Here is a 16,744-nt window from a genome sequence, read left to right as displayed (position 1 = left end):
AAGTACACAGATGCCCAGACGCTACCCGGACACGTGGAGGGAGTGACACGAAGTACACAGATGCCCAGACGCTACCCGGACACGTGAAGGGAGTGACACGAAGTACACAGATGCCCAGACGCTACCTGGACACGTGGAGGGAGCTGTGTGAGCAACATAGCACAAAGCCACAGGACCCAAAGTATCAGCAACAGAACCTGTGAAGACCAAACTTGTAAAATCTTCACACGTACGTGTAAAAGCAAGAAACACACTCCCCCAACACAGAGCTTTCAGCAACAACCATCCCCTCTGTCTGAAGAGGCTAAAACTTAGAGAAGCTGCTCTCCCTTGGGAACAATGGTGGGGGGGGGGAACAGCAGGACTGAAAACCACGTGCTGATTCAGGTCCCTTGATGTGAATTCAAGGAGGGATGAAGTTCAAGGGCAAAGCCATGAAGAGATCACAGAAAAATAGACCTATTTCATGCATTCAAAGAGGCCGTCGCTGTGGACAGGGGCCTTTGGGACCACAATGCACGCAGCATGCAGTGGGGGCATGGGGGTGGAGAAGCCAGAGATCCCCAGACACAGACCACCCTGTCCCCTCCCACCAGCCTCCATGAAACCACCCACACAGATACCCCTTCCCAAATTATTACAAATCTGCTCACAAATACTGATGAAATCTAAGCAGCCTGTTTTACCATTTTCAGTGACTTACATGCAAACCTAAGACTTATGCATGTTAAGGTCTAAGAAACTCTGGAGAACACGGTCCACTGGGCTCTGAGGTAAAACATTACCATCACCACCACGCAGGACCCGTGCCCTCCACTGAGGCTGAGTGGGCCTGGCCAAACGTCACACCTTCTTTTCAGGAAGGAACTCCGCCAAGTCAACTCAACACAGGGCCCACTCACACCTTGAAGTCAGAGCCCAAGACAGAATGTGCTGGAAACAGGGGAATGTTCGGGAGTCATGCTACTGACCAGGGTTATGACTGAAGGAAAGCAGCGTATAGGGGATGACATGCAGCTTGTATAGCAGCTGTGACCTGTGACCATCCTCAGCCACACGCTCTCAGGCATAGTGCTGCAGGCCGAGCAGACCGAGCTCTCCAAGGGGCAGGCGGTGGGCCCTGGAACTAAGAATATGTGGCAGCCAGTCTGGCTATGGGGGGTACTGCACCCAATGGCCTGAAGGGCAGCTTTTCCCTAGACAGACCTACATCTGTGCCCTCTCTGACACAGCAAAACTCAGCTGGCCAACGTGAGATCAGAATCAGTCCAGCCTGATTCCAGCTCCCACAAGGGTGAGACTCTAGTCTGTTTTAGGTTAGGCTGGACCTTTCCAGAATATTTCCTCACGTTCAGTAAAACCTCAATTACTAGGGGCATGCAGGGGACAGGTGTCCTGAGCAACTTGCAGGTGCCCATGATTCTGTCTCAGCATGCTGTCCCACCTCGGGCAGACACCTTGAGCCACACAGCCACACTACCAGGCAGCACAGAGCTTCAGACACTGGCGGCCAGGGGCAAGTACTGAAGAAAGCAGTCAGTCATCTGCTGTGGACGAACAGGGCAAAGGAGGACACACTGAGGCCACAGGCCCACCAGAGCACTCCTGGAGAGCTTCAATTTTGACCACAGCCCTGAGGGCCATATGCCTCCGCCGCACCTGCCTCTGCCGCCTGAACACAGAGCGCAGTGCACGCAGCTGCCCGACCTCCTGCTCAGAGAAGCACGGCCGCCCCTCAGCAAAGCGGATGACCGCATCAAAGGACATGGCTGCCTGCTCCCAGGCCGCCTCCTCATCCTCACCAGAGTCTCTTGCACTGTCCTGGCTGGCTTTCATAGCCTGTTCTGGATTCCAAACAGCTCTTGCTGGAGGCACAGCAGCAGGGGGCCGCACCACCTCCACCTCCCTTCCTGCCACACCCCACTCTTTTGCTTTGCTTTTACTAAGTCTGTTGCTTGGGCAGGAGGGACCCTCCTTCACAAGCTCCAGGATGTGAGCAAAAGTCTTGTTGTGAGGCTTAACTCCGAAGCAGTCTGTCTCTTCCTCCTCTTCTTCTTCCTCTGACCAGCCTTCAGCAAACATGACCGCAGGCCACAGCTTCCTCCAGGCTCGTCTGAAGATGTGGCCAGGCACGGAGCTCCAGGCGCAGGCCACGTTGAATATTGCATCATTCACGCTGCAGCGCGTGTGGAAGCCCTGGAGAGTGACAGGAGGGTTGATGAAATTCCTCATGAAGTCCCTCCGGATGCCCTGCTCCATGGGGTGCACTAATGAGGTGACGCTGGCAGGCAGGAAGATGGTGAAAATGTTATCAGAAACCAACTCAGATTCCTGCGGGTGGGCCCGGGAGTTGTCCAGCAGGAGAAGGGCCTTGCTGTCTTCAGGCAGACCTATGGCTCTGAAGTGCTCTCTCACCGAAGGAACGAAGATATGATGGAACCAATCAGAAAAAATCTCCTTGTCCACCCAGGCATTCCCTTGGGCTTTATAAGCAACAGGCAGGTGCTGGATGCCTCTGAAAGCCCTAGGGCCACTACACTTCCCAATGGCCAAGGGCTTGATTCTGTGGGAGCCCGCAGCATTGGCACACATCAGGACAGCCAGCCTGTCCTTGCTGTGTCTGAGACTGGGCACTGCCCCACCTTCGGGGCTGGGCTTGGGCAGGCAGCGCCAGAACAGGCCGGTCTCATCAGCACTGTACACCTGCTCAGGGGACAGGCCATGCTCAGCCATCAAGCTCCTGAAAAACCTACAGAACTGCTCGGCGGCCTGGTGGTCAACCACCTGCTTCTCACTGGACGCATCCAGCTTCTTAATCCCATGTCTGGCCTTGAAGCGCCAAAGCCACCCTCCAGAGAAGACACAGGGCTCAGTGAGCTGCATCTGCTCATAGAAGTCCTTGGCCTTCTCAATGAGCATGGGGCCTGACACGGGAACACCCTCGGAGCGCTTGCCCAGGAACCACTCATATAGCACACGGTCCAGATGCTCCAGCTTGGGCGTGTGCAGTGTGCGCCGCTGCTCCAGCGTTTTGTTGGAGTCCGAGTTGGCAAAGAACCTGAGCAGCTGGGCCTTATGGGCCTTGATGTCGTAAAGCGTGGACATGCCCACGTTGTATTCCTGCATCAACGCCTTTCGGCTCTCCCCCTTCTCCAGGCGCGTGCAGATATCGATCTTCTCCTTCAAGGTTAGAACCACCCTCTTCCGCTTCTCACCCCTGCTCTTCCCAGCAGCCTGAGTGGAGGCCATGAGGAGTGGCTAGTCCTGGGGTCCGCAGGCCCCTTCCCTCTCCAGCTCCTCTCTGGTGCCTCTGAGCCTGGCTGTGTGTCCCAATCCCTCCCAGGCTCCCCTCTCCACTTGCAGCAACACCAGCCTCAGCTTTCCAGCATCTTCCAGGCCTCAGCACACTCAGGCCTTGGCTCTGAGGTTGGCTGCTGGTCCTCTCTGCAGCGAAAGTGACCATCAACCTGCCCTGGACTGCTCTACATGGCTGGACCTCCAGTCTTCTCCACGGGCACTGTGGCAGCAGCTCCCTCACACTGGCCAGGCTTCGTGTTAATCGAGGACTTGGTGCAATAAGCTACGGGAGCCCTTCTCCAGGGTCCACAACCGTGCCTCCCAGGCACAGCACTTCAGGAACTGAAAAGCAAAGGGGGAGAGAAAAGAACGTGACAGAGAGCGCCCATGACATCCCTGAGTGCTTCTATGTCACTCCAGACACACCAACACAGGCGTTCGGGAGAAGAGGCTGTCCCAAGGGAGCTGCCAGGCCAGCATGCTGACGTGCTACTCATACTAGCTCTTCCCAGCTTCTACCTGGCAAGCCTGGAGTCACTCACTATGGCTAAAAACTAAAAGTCTCTCTTAAGAGGCACCTGGCCTTTCCTGGGGGACAATGCTAAGGAGAGGCTATTGAGTGAAGCCAGGAAGCCAGCAACACCAGGCTGGCCCAGAGCAAACCTCCCAGCTGCCCAGACTGAGTTTTTTGTGACAACCACTCCTTCTAAAAACAGCTGAGGTAAAGGGCAGAAGGGTGCAGGGAGCAGGAGTTGCTCAAGACCATTCGGACCTCTTTGGAAACAATGCCCCTCAACCCCACAGAAGCAGGAGCCCTACATCCTCTCTCCAAAAGGCCACAAACTGCCTCCAGAAAACTCGGCCTTACAACTTTCTCTGGAACCTCAAACTTCTCCAAGAGCTGGGAAGTGCTGCCAAAGTTGGCAACTACCACATGACCCCCATGCCCGCATGTGCTTAGGGGTCTCTGGGAGCTGCAGTAAGTGGACAGCACATGACTGTTCGAAGGCATCTCGCACCTCAAGCTCAGAGCTTGCTGGTCTTGAAACCCTAGGCCCTACTGTCCACCTGGTCTCTCCAACCAAGGCAAGAGCACAGACACTGCTGGACACATGCACGCTCTCATACCACGTGTGTGTCACTCAGACACATCGAAGTCACAGGAAAGGGCCAGTCCAGCAAGGGCCTTCCAAGTATTTGCTAATTCAGGATGCTTTATGACATTACTAGTTCATGCCGGAAGCCAAGGACCAGAACCATCTTACAGCCCACCAGGAGCTAACTATTTTTCCTGAATCAGTATCTATTTTTTTCAGTAATAAACTTTGCTTTTATGTTTATACACATATCATTGATCAAAGTTAGTGAGATGATACAAAGAAAGTGCTTATACATCAGATCCATGGCTCTAATTAAATGCATCTTTCTGCTCGAGTTTTTAATCCTTTATCCACATCAAAAGAATCTGGGTCATCAGAGTCCCTGCCAGCAGAACAACCCTATGCTTTTATGACAGTTTCATCAAACACGCCACATCTCTCTCTGCACTGGCAGCCTGACACCCTCACTAGTCCAGGGCAGCCTGTGGAATCTCAGGCCACATGTATCACCTGGTAAGACCCTGACGCCCTCTAAACTGTGAGAACTAGAGAGGATACTGAGCAGCCTACAGCTCTGCTACAGACAATCCTGCACTTCCCACGAGCTCCCTTCATGACCTTACCTCATGCTTTCTCCACTGTTCTCATCTGGAGGGACACAGACCACCAGGCACGGCACCAGCACACTCCATGCCCTCAGTCACAGCCCAGGGAAGAACAAGCAGGCGGTACTCACAGCCTCCAAGCTCCCATCCACGGCCCTCCCTCCTGAACCCTTCTCTTGGCTGTTTCTTTCAACTTCACGCAGTCAGTGAGGCCAGAGGGCTACTTACCTGTGGGACATAAAAACATGGCTCTTTCAGATCACAACTCAAGAGAAACAAGAAGCTTATTCAAAAATCAGAGTGCTCCAAAGTCAAATTCTAAGCTTATTACCAGCCAGCTCTGAGCGGGTCCTTCCCCCTTTCTGAATCAGTTTCATCTGCAAAATGTAGGTGCTGGTCCCCTAAGATCTTACTTTCTATTTACCAATAGTGACTGTGTGGTACATGAATCACTATGAGAGTTTTTAGATATACTGTGTTATGGTCCATTGTTTTGCTTGCCCTAGAAATAGTCAACAGCTTCCTTTCTAAGTTACTTGTGCAAATTTCAACTTGCTTGTCTTATTGGTGTTGCTGGGAGGGCTTCATTTATTGCCATCCATGAGGATTTTACATTTCTTGATCTCTGAGTATCTCAAAACTTTCACAATGACCCACGTATGTGAGCTGCCTGGCACAGCATGTACATAGTGTGATATACACATCTCACTCCGAGGACCAGGTAGGAAATCAAGGCCAGAATCCATCCTCAAGAGTTTTAATATAAAACCACAGCAAAAAAAAAAACAAAAACAAAAACAAAAAACAGACAAAAAAAAAAAAAACACTAGGGAAATATGGAATCCCACAGTAACTTGTGAGGGGCTGTCTCAGGACTGGATGCCTAGAAAACTTCCTGAGGGGAGCTCCGCACCAGAAATGGAGTTACTACAGTTATTTCTTGGTGTGTGACACGGAAGTGTGGCATGAAGACTAACGGTAGCTAAACCCACTGTTGTCCTGCTTGCAAACCCAAAAAACTTCCCTCAAAAATAAAACTCAGGTATGCTTTTTTTCTGAAAAAAATTTCTTAAACAAAAGGTAAACATGGAGAAATTAAGGGGGTTCTGGCCTGTGCCTTTAAAAGAAGCACTGATACCCTGGGACCACCTAAACACGGAACGAAATTATTGTGCTGTGCCAAAGGCTCAGACAAAAACAGGGCGAACTAAGGGGACAGAATTGGGGCAGAAGAGGAGGAGGCCCTCGCCCAGTCAGACCTGTTCTCATGCCTTAGAACAGGCTGAGAGAAACAGATAAGACTGGAAGCAACCACCTTTTCAGCGCAATTAAAAATAATTAGGCGGACAATTAAAAATACTCAAAGCAAGAAGGATCCTGGAGAGTGGGGCAAGAGATAGATTGAGTCTTCGGGGAGAGAAGGATGGAGGCGGCAGCATCGGGGTGCGCATTCCTCGAGAAGAGCGCAGGAGCGTTTATGGAGGGGACAGCGGGACCCACAGTCTCAAGTCCTTTCTCCGTGGAGGGCAACTCCAGCACGCAGCCCTTTCAGGGATACAGTGGACACCCTTGTTTTTAAAGTTACTATCCCAGGGACCATGTTTGCGGGGTAGAAACTTGAGTTTGGGGCAAGAACAAAAACGGACCTCAAAAAACACGCCAAGTCTCCGTCTAGTTTCTTCCAGGGGCAAGGGTGCCTTAGGACCAACCCTCCCAGAAAATGGAAGCCCGAGACGGGTCTGGGCTGGGGAGTCAAAGCCAGGCACTGCAGTGGGGAAGGTCCAGAGAGGGGCGTGGGGCTGGACCCACCCGGGTCCTCGGCGGGGCTTGGGCCTGCAGCTCGGAGCAGAGGGGGCACTGCTGCCCAGGACCTGCCCCGTCCGCGGCCCCCACGAGCGCCCGCATCCGCGTCCGCCCGGCTCGATTACCGCGGGCCCCACTCACCCTTCGGACCCCGAGCGCCGCCGCCGGCCGGAAGTGCCGGCCGCTCTGGTCAGCGCCTCTCCCGCTCGCTTCCGGGACGCTCTAGGCGGGCTGGAGGACTCGGCGTCTCGGTGGCGTTTGGGGGCTGGAGCCGGCTGGCTGGAGACCCTGTGGGGATCGAGTGCAGGAGGACCGGGAGGAGGCATATGGCCTCTATCCGGGGCGTTCAGAGCTCTGCTCTCTCCATCTGTAGAATGGGGATAAGGCGATAGAGTCTCGGTTTGACTAGTAAAAAGCCGGTGCAGGAGGCGTTGGAGGTCTGTGGCCTCAGGGGAGCGCCAGTGTGGAGGGCAACCTTGGGTTTAGGGCCCCCAGCCCGGGACGGCCTCTGCCGGGGGTAGTACCTAAGGGGGAAGGGAGAGACCGCCAAGGGTCAGTGTTCACCCCCCTGAGCCCGCTTAGCTAAAGCCGGTGTATACCCCACTCGGGTGATTGACAGGTGTGTACCTCTTTCGGGTGATTGACAGGATGCAATTCACAACTTTCGAGCCCGCGGGACTGGGGCTCCCCGGGAATTGCGGCGGGTCGGAGACCGGCTGAATAGGGGCCCCCAGGATGTCGGCAGCCTAATCCTAATCCCCGGAACCGAGAATGTTAAGAGGGAAAAGGGACTTTGCCGTTGGGAGTAAGGTTTGTGAGATAGGAGAAGATTCTGTTTATTTGGGTGGGCCGAACCTCCTTGGTATCCATTAGATTGGGCTCCAGGACCTCTAAGACACCAATTTGAGAATCCGGGAGTCCCTGATGTAAAATCGTGTGGCATTTTCCTATCACTCCCGCAAGCCCTACCCGAGCAATGGGCACACTGCATGAACAGTGGCAGTGCCCCTATAAGGACCAGAGGAAAGTCTGTGCACGTTCCCTACAGATGCAATTTATTTTTAACATTTTTCCATCTGTGGTTGGTTGACCCATGGATGCAGAGCCCATGGGTATAGAGGGTGGGCTGCACTCACCAGGGGCCTTAAATGGTCAAGTGTAAGAAGCCAATGCCATGGTGAAAGCAGGGTACAAGGAAACACCGCAAAGAGACTCTGAAGACAGTAATGGCCACAGACCGCACAGGTGGCTTGGAGAAGCTGGAAAGGCAGGGAAGCAGGTTACCCATCTCCTGGGGCAACAGGAACTAGCCCCACAGGCACCTGGATTTGAGTCCCTTTAGATTAATTGCAGACTTGTGACCCCCAGAACTATGAGGTAAGAAGTCTATTGCTTTAGGCCACCAGGTTTACGGTACAACAGCCATGAGAGACCAACACAGAGTTTGCTAGCTCTCACCTCCTTATTCCAGTCTTCTCTTGGTGCCTGGACCCCTCACCCTTGGTCCCCCTCCTCTCTTGCTGATTCTTTCCCGGCCAGGTTCACTCCAGCCCTCTTTTCTGTCACCACTCCCTGGGTGATCCTCCAGCATTGTGCCTTTAGATACTACTTCCAAAGTCAAATCTGTCAGGATCCCTGCCCTGAAATCCAGACGCTACTCTGTGACACAGCATCCTTCCGTACCTGCACACTGGAGCTCCCACCCTGGTACCCTCCCACCCCCATTGCAGTAAATGGTGACTCAACGTCCATTCCCTCAGGCTGGTAACAACCAATCACCCTTAATGCCCTCAGCCCCTAATACCCACACCTACTCTCAAAACCCACAGAATATCTGACCTCTTTGCCTCCCTCCACCTGTCCTCCCCAGGCCACACTTCCGAGCTTGCAGCTGCCTCCTCCCTGCTCTTTGTTTTTGACCTCCTCCTGCTCCTCACCCCATCAGCTGTCAACTGCAACCTACTAAATCCCCCAAAACTTAATGGCTTGAAACAGCAACTATTTCATTGCACATGATTCTGGGGAGCAGAAATTTGGGCAGGACAGGTCAGATGTTTTTTCGAATGAGGAGGAAATGGAGTCATCATGCCAGGCACATGGTGAGACCTCTGGACTGACCGCCCTTCGTAGGTCTCCTGGGACCTGGAAGTTCCCTCCCCCCACCCAGCATGTCCCATTGGCTGGCTGCATTCCTGCAGCCACCCTGCCGCCGCCTCGTGGACACAGGATTACATGCACCTCCCAGGACTCTGACAGCCCTGGCAGAGGTGGGTCTTGGCAAGGAGCTGGAGCCCGACTCCCAAGGTGCGTGAGGCTCCCGCAAGTGTTTCTGTCACCCTGGCAGTGGGGGAGAGCACATAAAGGGGGGAAAGAAAGCCTGTGGCTCAAAGGAGTAGGGAGGTGGCGAGTTCAACCCAGCCCCAGCCAAAAACTGCAAAAAAAAAAGGGGGTGGGGTGGGGGGAAGGAAGAAGATGCACTGGTGTCTCACTAAGGGCTTCCTTCCCCTGGCAATCCCCTGAATTCACAGGGTGGAGCCCCCCAGGCCCTGACTGGATCACAGCAGCAGCCTCCTTCCTGACTGGCCTTACCATCTACACTCACAGCCAGAGGGCCTTCTAGAAGGTCATTCTGAAGGCCTCACTCCCACTCCCTGAATAAAGCCCAATCCTTGCAAGGCCACACCCACATTGCCCTCTCTGTCCTCTCATAAGCCCTGGACTGTACCCCATTCATGCTATCCTCTTCCTGCAGCCCTGTGCCTCGAGACAGGCCTGAACCCTGGCAGTGCCCCTCACTTGAGGTCTGGAAGCCTCAGGTGAGGGAAGTTACCTTACTCCAGCAGGTATTGAGGTAACAGGAGGCTTCAGCTCCCTGACAGAGGGTGCTTCTGCAACCCTTGCCCAGCTGGCAGAGAAGGAAGCTGTCCTGAGTGAGTCTGGGGGATCCTCCACAGATTCCAGGAGGAAGGAGTAAGCATGGGCAGAAAGGGCTGAGGGGCAGGGACAGCTCTGGGAGGGAGCCACTGGAGGCAAAGGGCAGGGACAGGGATGGTGCCCATTGCCACCTTGATGCTGAGACTGGAGGAAACAGGTGTGAGGCAGGGCCCATGGGGACACTTCTGTGAGAAGCAGGAAGAGACATCTTCTTGGTCATGTGGCGCCCTCGAGGAGTTAGAGATGGGGACTGGATCCTGGGATGGTGCTGGTATAGCTGCTCAGCTACGAGGCCTGGGGGAGCAGACTCTGAGTGCCCAGCCTGCCCTGCCAGTTGCCTAGAGGGTCCTTGAGGAACTTCGTGCCCCTCCCCATGACCCACACCCACCCACACATGTTCGCCCACATATAGCCCCCCATTCACACATCACCTAGATTGCACAAATGCACCCTCACACATGTCACATGCACACAGCTTGCAAGTCATGCCCTTAGTTTTTAGAACCCCAAATGAGGGCCTGGCACTCTGACCACCAAAGGGTCACCTTCCTGACCTGTGAGTGCATTTTTCCAAAGACAAAGAGGCATAGTGGTATAAACAGAAATCAGTTGTGTTTCGGCAACTAAGATGCTATCTTTACTTTCAAAGACTACATCTGCGTGAACCGTACCATTCACACGGGAGTGCTGTGTGTTCCAGCGTGGGAGCATGTGCCACCCCAGAAGGTGGCAGTGGGGCTCTCCACCAGGTGGGCCTGCTCCCAAGAGACCCCAGCTGGCATCCTGGCAAGGATCAGGGCAACACTCGCACTATGTGAAGGGGCAGGCTCCACAGAGGACCTGACTGGTTTGGGCATGGCAGTCTGGGGACAGACCAAGCAAAAACAGGAAAATCTGGAGCCCAGGAGGTGAGTAGCAGAGCACAGGAATGAGGCTAAGGGTGAGCCAGGTGAAGCCACACCTTGGCCAGCTCCACCGCATGGAGGAGACTGCAGGGAGTCATGCCCATTTGTGACAGATCTTTCTAGAAGGTGGGATGCCAGAGGATCCAGCTCAGTTTAGGCTCAGAGTCTGCATTCAGTGTATGCCTAAAGCATGAATGAGAGGGGACAGGGGTCAGAGTGTCACCAGGACCAGGGCTCAGTGAGTGGCCAGGGTATGAATCAGTGTGTGACCACAATCAGGGCTTGTTTGGTGATCGGGGTCAAAGTCCAGACTGACCATAGTGAGTGCTCAGTTTGGGGCTGAGGTCAGAGCTCAACCTGGGTTTGGGGGAGGTCACAGCCATGGTTTTCAGCATTTGAGCTGTGGCCATCAGGTCATCCTCAAGTGAGTCTCACACCTCAGCACAACTGACAGTTGAGGCTGATGTAGGGTGACCAGATTTTAACATTTGTTAAGCAGGACAACATGGCCAGGGCGGGGCAGGATGGTGGCGGGGCAGGGGATGGGGCAGGGCTGGGCCTGACAACAATGCAAACTTTGATAAGCAGTTCTCAATAATCACTTCTCAACAATTATTTGTTATTATTACAGTTTAACATTATAAAATTAACAAAAATAACATAAAACTCATATTCTGGTGAAATAGCCACATGGCAGCTGAAAACCATATATTCCCTTCCTGTTCTCCCGCCCGTTGGTGCATTCTTTCCATAAATTGGGACTTTTTTAAAACGTCATGGGACACAGGACAAATTGTTAAAAAGTGGGACATCTGGTCACCCTAGGCTGATGGCTCTGGTGGTGTCCCAAACACTTTAGGATGTTGACTGACCCTTGGCCTGACCTCCTGGAGGCTAGCAGCACCCCTGAGCTAGAACAAGAAAAAACATCTCCAGGCTTTGTCAAACCGCCTGTTTGAGAGCCACAACTTTAGAGCAATCACTTTATATCAAATCAGATCAACAAACATTTACACACCTATAAATATTTGAGGAATGAAAGTTCCATGCTGGTGCTGGGTACCAGGTGCCTTGACTACAGAGACAGATAAGAAAGCCTTCTATTCAGGGAGCTGGGACTGGGGGGGGGGGAGGATGGGCAGTGAGGTCCCACGCATTTTAATTATTATGACAGACACCTGAGTTTAGAGAACTGTAGGTGCAGGGGTTTTCAGAGAGAAAGTTCTATGTGGGCAGAGCAGAGAGGACAGCGTCCTAGGGAGGAGGCCACACTCAGACATTCCTGTCCCAGTCTGGGCAGGCCCTTCACCTGCCAAAGGCGGGACAATATTCTCAGGAAAGAACCCAAAGCAATGAGGGCAGGCAGTGCACAGGGGAGACCCCTAAGGGTCTAGGGCTGGCCTAAGGCCAGTGGGGAACCCAATATCTCTGACTCCCATCAGCTGTGTCATCCTGGTCCAGGATCAGGGTGAAAAGGCCAGAAGCACCTGATGCTCAGCTTTCCTGCAGGGTGCAGGTGTGCAAGGAGATAGGCTGGTCTCCGCATGCCCTTTCCTGTAGCAGCCTCACTGCCCCCCAGCATGCCCTGGACACTCCTCAGGGGGAGAATCTGAAGAAGATGTAATAATGAAGGGCCAACAAGCCTTAAGCAATGATGGCAGAGTGCCAGGGGTGGGGGAGGGGTATCCTGAGGGTGGGGCCTGCCCCCTCCAGGCCTCTCCAGACATGTATTCAAAAGACAGGCAGTGGCCATGGCCAACACATAGCCACCAGCATCCACCAAACAACATGCCCAAAGGAGCCAACAGGGAGAGTCTATGAAGAGGACGGTGGATGAAGGCAGGGTGAGGCTTCAGGAGATGACAGGGACCACAAGTCACCCCAAAACTGATAGCAGCAGGAAACCACTGCCCCCTGGGCTTGGAGGGATAAGGGGAAAGCACAGTTACCAAGCCTGGCCAGGCCCATGGGGCAGGAGAAGTCTGACCAGCAGGGTCTGGGGCTCCTATAGAGAGCTGCAGCTACTGCCACCACTGCCCAGTGATCAGGACGCTGGCAGGAGAGCTGGCCTGATCTGTGTCCCTTCCTGCCCTCCAGTCTCCTGGCACTGAAGCCCTGCCAGCCTCCCAGAACACCAAGCAAGGGGACAGTGGGTCTGGGCCAACAGGGAGTGTGCTGTGACTCCCCGCCTCCCAGGACACAGAGCAGGGGGAGAGTGGGTCTGGGCCAATAGGGAGTGTGCTGTGACTCCCACCATTGCAGGGGGACAGGGGGTCTGGGCCAACAGGGAGTGTGCTGTGACTCCCACCATTGCAGGAGCATCCCCAAGTGGCATTTCCATGATTCTCTTGCAGTTAAAATTCCACATGGTAGAGATCAAATGAGGCTAAAGCACTTAGGGGCCCAGCGCACACTCAATGCTCCGTAAATATGAGCCTGTGTAGCTGGGTTCCACCCCAGGAAAGGTGGCCCCCTAAACAGCCTCTGTCCTGAACACGGCCCTAGCTGCCTATCACTTGCTGCTGATGTGTCTGTGCTTCTTCGATCAAGGCCTGTCACCTGAGGACCGTAAGCCCAACGAGGGCAGTGCAGCTTCTGCCCAAGCAGAAGGACAAGGTGCTGGAAGGCTGGAGAGTGAATGAGTCTGAGGACGCGTCCTCCTCATCTAGGCTGCTCTGTGAGGTGGGGGAGCTATAGTCTGGGGCCTGAGGACCTTCCAACCTGTCCTGGGGGTGGCTAGAAAACAGCCTTGGCAGGCTCTGCCCTCTGGGGCAGAAAGAAGGACAAAGGGAGGGGAGGTGCTGGCTGGACCGAGATTGGAATCTGCCCAGCCCTGGGCCCTCACTGGCTCCAGGGAACCTATTGGTGTTGGCCGGGGCAGTGTGGCCTCCCCCACCCACTAGAGCCATATAAAGCTGCCGGAGCCCTCTCCGCCACTGCCCACCTACGACCATGAAGGCCATCCTCTTTGCCCTGCTGGCCATTGGCCTGGCCCTGCAGCCAGGTGAGGCTTTGACCAGCCCCCGGCAGGCGAGGTGGGAAAAGCGGGAGTGAAGGGGTCAGACGAAGGAAGGGAGGCTGAGGGCCTACAAGGGCAACTCTTGGCATAACCAAGATGCAGCCTCAAGCCAAGAGCTCCCCCTCATGCCTAGAGCTATTCTCCCTGCCATCCTGTGAAAGGCTGGCTCCAGGAGGGGCAGAGGATGGACAGATGGCTGGATAGAGGGAGGCAGAGATACTGACCAACAGTGGGAGGCATGGGGCAAAAAGCCTGCCACTAAGAAGTGTGCTGGAGGAAAGGGGCAGAATGGGGCGCAGGAGGGGTACTAGGGCATCCCATGAGAGGGTCTGGCTTGTGTGGCTCTGTTCTGGCAGGGTCCCTACAGGCTGAGGGTCCTAGGTAAGTCACTAAACCTCTCAGAGCCTCAGCTTCCTCTTCTGGAAAGTAGGATCACAAAACAGCCCCCCAAGGCCAATGGGAGACTGAAATGGGCAAACCTTGTGAGGTACTGAGGATGGGGGTGGCTGGACCCCAGCTTTACTGTTGTTGTAAAAGGAAGACACTTAATGGTCAGGGCAAACTGGCAGCTGGCCAACCCCCAATGCAGGGCTGGATACAACTCAGCACCCAAAAAGCACACTGGAGGCCTGGACAGGCTGTTGGGGGACAAGGACAGGTGGGCCTCAATGCCTGGTGGCCTGGGGAGGTCAAGGAAGGGTGTTGTCCAAGTTTTGTCAGCTCCACCTCCCCAGTGTCCAGCTGAGTCTAGTCTGTCCCTGCCGGGACTGCCCTCACAGCAGCATGGGCATTTCAACAAAGCTCCAAGACAGCCAAGTGTCAGGGAAGCGCTCCAGGTGCACCTGGAGAATCAGGGCCTTCCCATGGGGCACCCAGCTCTCTTCTCGCCTGTGCCCGCACCCCTCACAGGCCATGCTCTGCAGTGCTACTCCTGCAAGGCCCAGGTGAAAAACAGCAACTGCCTGAACGTGCAGAACTGCAGCCAGGCAGAGACCCAGTGCCGGACCGAGCGCATCCGTGAGTGGCCCTGCCGTCCCTGCACCAGCTCTTCCCTCCATGGGCACTGAAGGGCCTGGGTTTGGGTCTCTGCCCCTGAGTTTGTCATCCTTCTGGCCATGTGCCCATGCATAAGTGCTCAGCTTTCCAGCTGTCATCTGCCCACCTCACCCCTACTCTCTCCCTGAACATTTCAGTACCCAGCGGGGCTCAGCTTCCCTGGCCTATGGGTGCAGACAAGCCCGATCCCCATGCTGGGCTCCAATTGCAGGGGGCTAGAGAGGCCAGGTGCACAGCCAGTTGGTGAGTGCCAGGTGGCCTCAGCCCTAGGTCCTCATGTCCCCCCAGGTGCCGCTGGCTTCCTGACCATCATCAGCAAGGGCTGCAGCTCCGACTGTGTGGATGAAGCTCAGGACTACTACGTGGGGAAGAAGAACATCACGTGCTGCTCCACAGACCTGTGCAATGCCAACAGGGCCCATGCCCTGCAGCCCGTCTCCGCCACCCTGGCACTTCTCACTGCACTGGGCAGCCTGCTGTGCTGGGTCCCAGGCCAGCTATAGGCTCCAGCAGTGCCCTGCCACAGTCCCCACACCATCTGCCCAGCTAGGGTGGCCCTGGTCTGTGAGAGCGTGTCCTAACACCATCTTGGCTGTGCCCCTTTGCCCGTTGGCCCTCCTGTGGTTCCTTCCTGGACTCCTGCCTACCCACTGCATAAGCTGGGCTCTGGTGACACAGACCAGGCTCCAGACGCTCCCTCCAGCCCCCAGGCCCAACCTCCCCATCCTTAACCCTCTGCTCAGGTACCTCTTCCTCCAGGAAAACTTACTTGCCCACTTGCCTCTCCATGAGCTGAGCCAAGTCTGGTCTGTAGTGTCCCTGCACCAGCAGGGACAGGCATTCAGGAGGCCCAGCAGAGACCAAGATGAACTGGGCTGAGTAGAACTGGGGTATATGGGAGTGGTGTGAGGTTCTGGAAGCCTCGAGATGGAGCCTGGAGGCCTTGAGGGAGGGACCAGACCCCTATATCCATGTCAGTCCGTGAGCAGAAGTGCTGGCACACAGTAGGCACTTAATAAACTCCTGTTAGATAAGCTGGAGACCTTCTGTCCTTGTATGCCCCTGGGGTTGGGGTCGGCAGCCAGCACTGTGTCTGGACCTCCCAGGCCCAGGTCTGTGGCTGTGGCCCTGACCTCATGGCTACAGCTCCCACCTCGCAGGAGCAAATGCGAGGCACCTGCAAGGAGAGCTTCAAGGCAGGACGGCGTCTCTCAGGGCTCTTGCACCAGTTCATACGTGTCAAACCTCTCTGAGCCTTAGGTGCTCATCTGTGACCCCTCCCTGCTGTGAGGATGGACCCAGGAAATGCAAGGGAAACAGAGGCTGAGAGGGTGGGGCTGCTGCCACAAGCACCTTGCTGCCCTGCCTTTGGCTTGCTGTGAGCCTCTCTGATTTTCAAATTTGTTATTTGTAAGAGCCGCACTCCCACACTAAAGTGTTCAAACACTACAACAATGTCCCCAGGGATGGGCTGGCCTCCCCTACCCCAGCCCCCTTCCCCGCTCTAAAGTGCCCCATCATGCCTCTGGGGCCTCCTCTGGGTGGTTCTGTGCCATGCCAGCATCCACTGCCCTAGAGTCCAGGGCCTGCTAGGGGTCCCTGCCAACTCCTGAGAAAGCCTCTTTGAAAATAGCCAGCTTTACTATCTCAAGCCTTGGGGACAGCCTGTGCTCTGGGTGGGACCTGCTCAGAGTGCAGCCTCAGAAGCACTGAGGCCACAGGGGCTCTTTCAGAGAAGGGGACACAGAGGCTCAGAGAGGAAGGGGGTCTGTCACCCACGATGCATACTGAACAGGATTGGAACCCGGGGCCTGGAGTTCTGTGCTGGGGGTGGGGTCAGCTGAGGGCAGGGCCACACTGAGGAAGTGGCAACCTGGAGGCTTACCTGAATATGACCCCAGGTGGGAGCTTCCCTCTAGAGAAGCTGGGGGTCACCTGAATATGACCCCAGGGTGGCCTGGGGCAGTGGTGTCTGAAGGGTATGCCTTTCTCAGGCCAACACTGGAGTGACCCCAAATGATGATT

General features: G+C 55.0%; 1 protein-coding gene across 1 annotated transcript; it reads left to right on the top strand.

The window, feature by feature from the left end:
- Positions 1–13,533: 13,533 nt before the first annotated feature.
- PSCA (prostate stem cell antigen) lies at positions 13,534–15,255 on the top strand. The gene is made up of 3 exons (XM_003803270.2): positions 13,534–13,648; positions 14,573–14,680; positions 15,008–15,255. The coding sequence occupies exons 1-3, from the start codon at positions 13,597–13,599 to the stop codon at positions 15,220–15,222; spliced, it is 375 nt and encodes a 124-aa protein (XP_003803318.1). The 5' UTR covers positions 13,534–13,596; the 3' UTR covers positions 15,223–15,255.
- Positions 15,256–16,744: the final 1,489 nt, after the last annotated feature.

This window comes from Otolemur garnettii, unplaced genomic scaffold, assembly GCF_000181295.1.
Source record: "Otolemur garnettii isolate 467f Iridium unplaced genomic scaffold, OtoGar3 scaffold00291, whole genome shotgun sequence".
NCBI lineage: Eukaryota > Metazoa > Chordata > Mammalia > Primates > Galagidae > Otolemur > Otolemur garnettii.
This window is presented reverse-complemented; position numbering and strand designations above follow the sequence as displayed.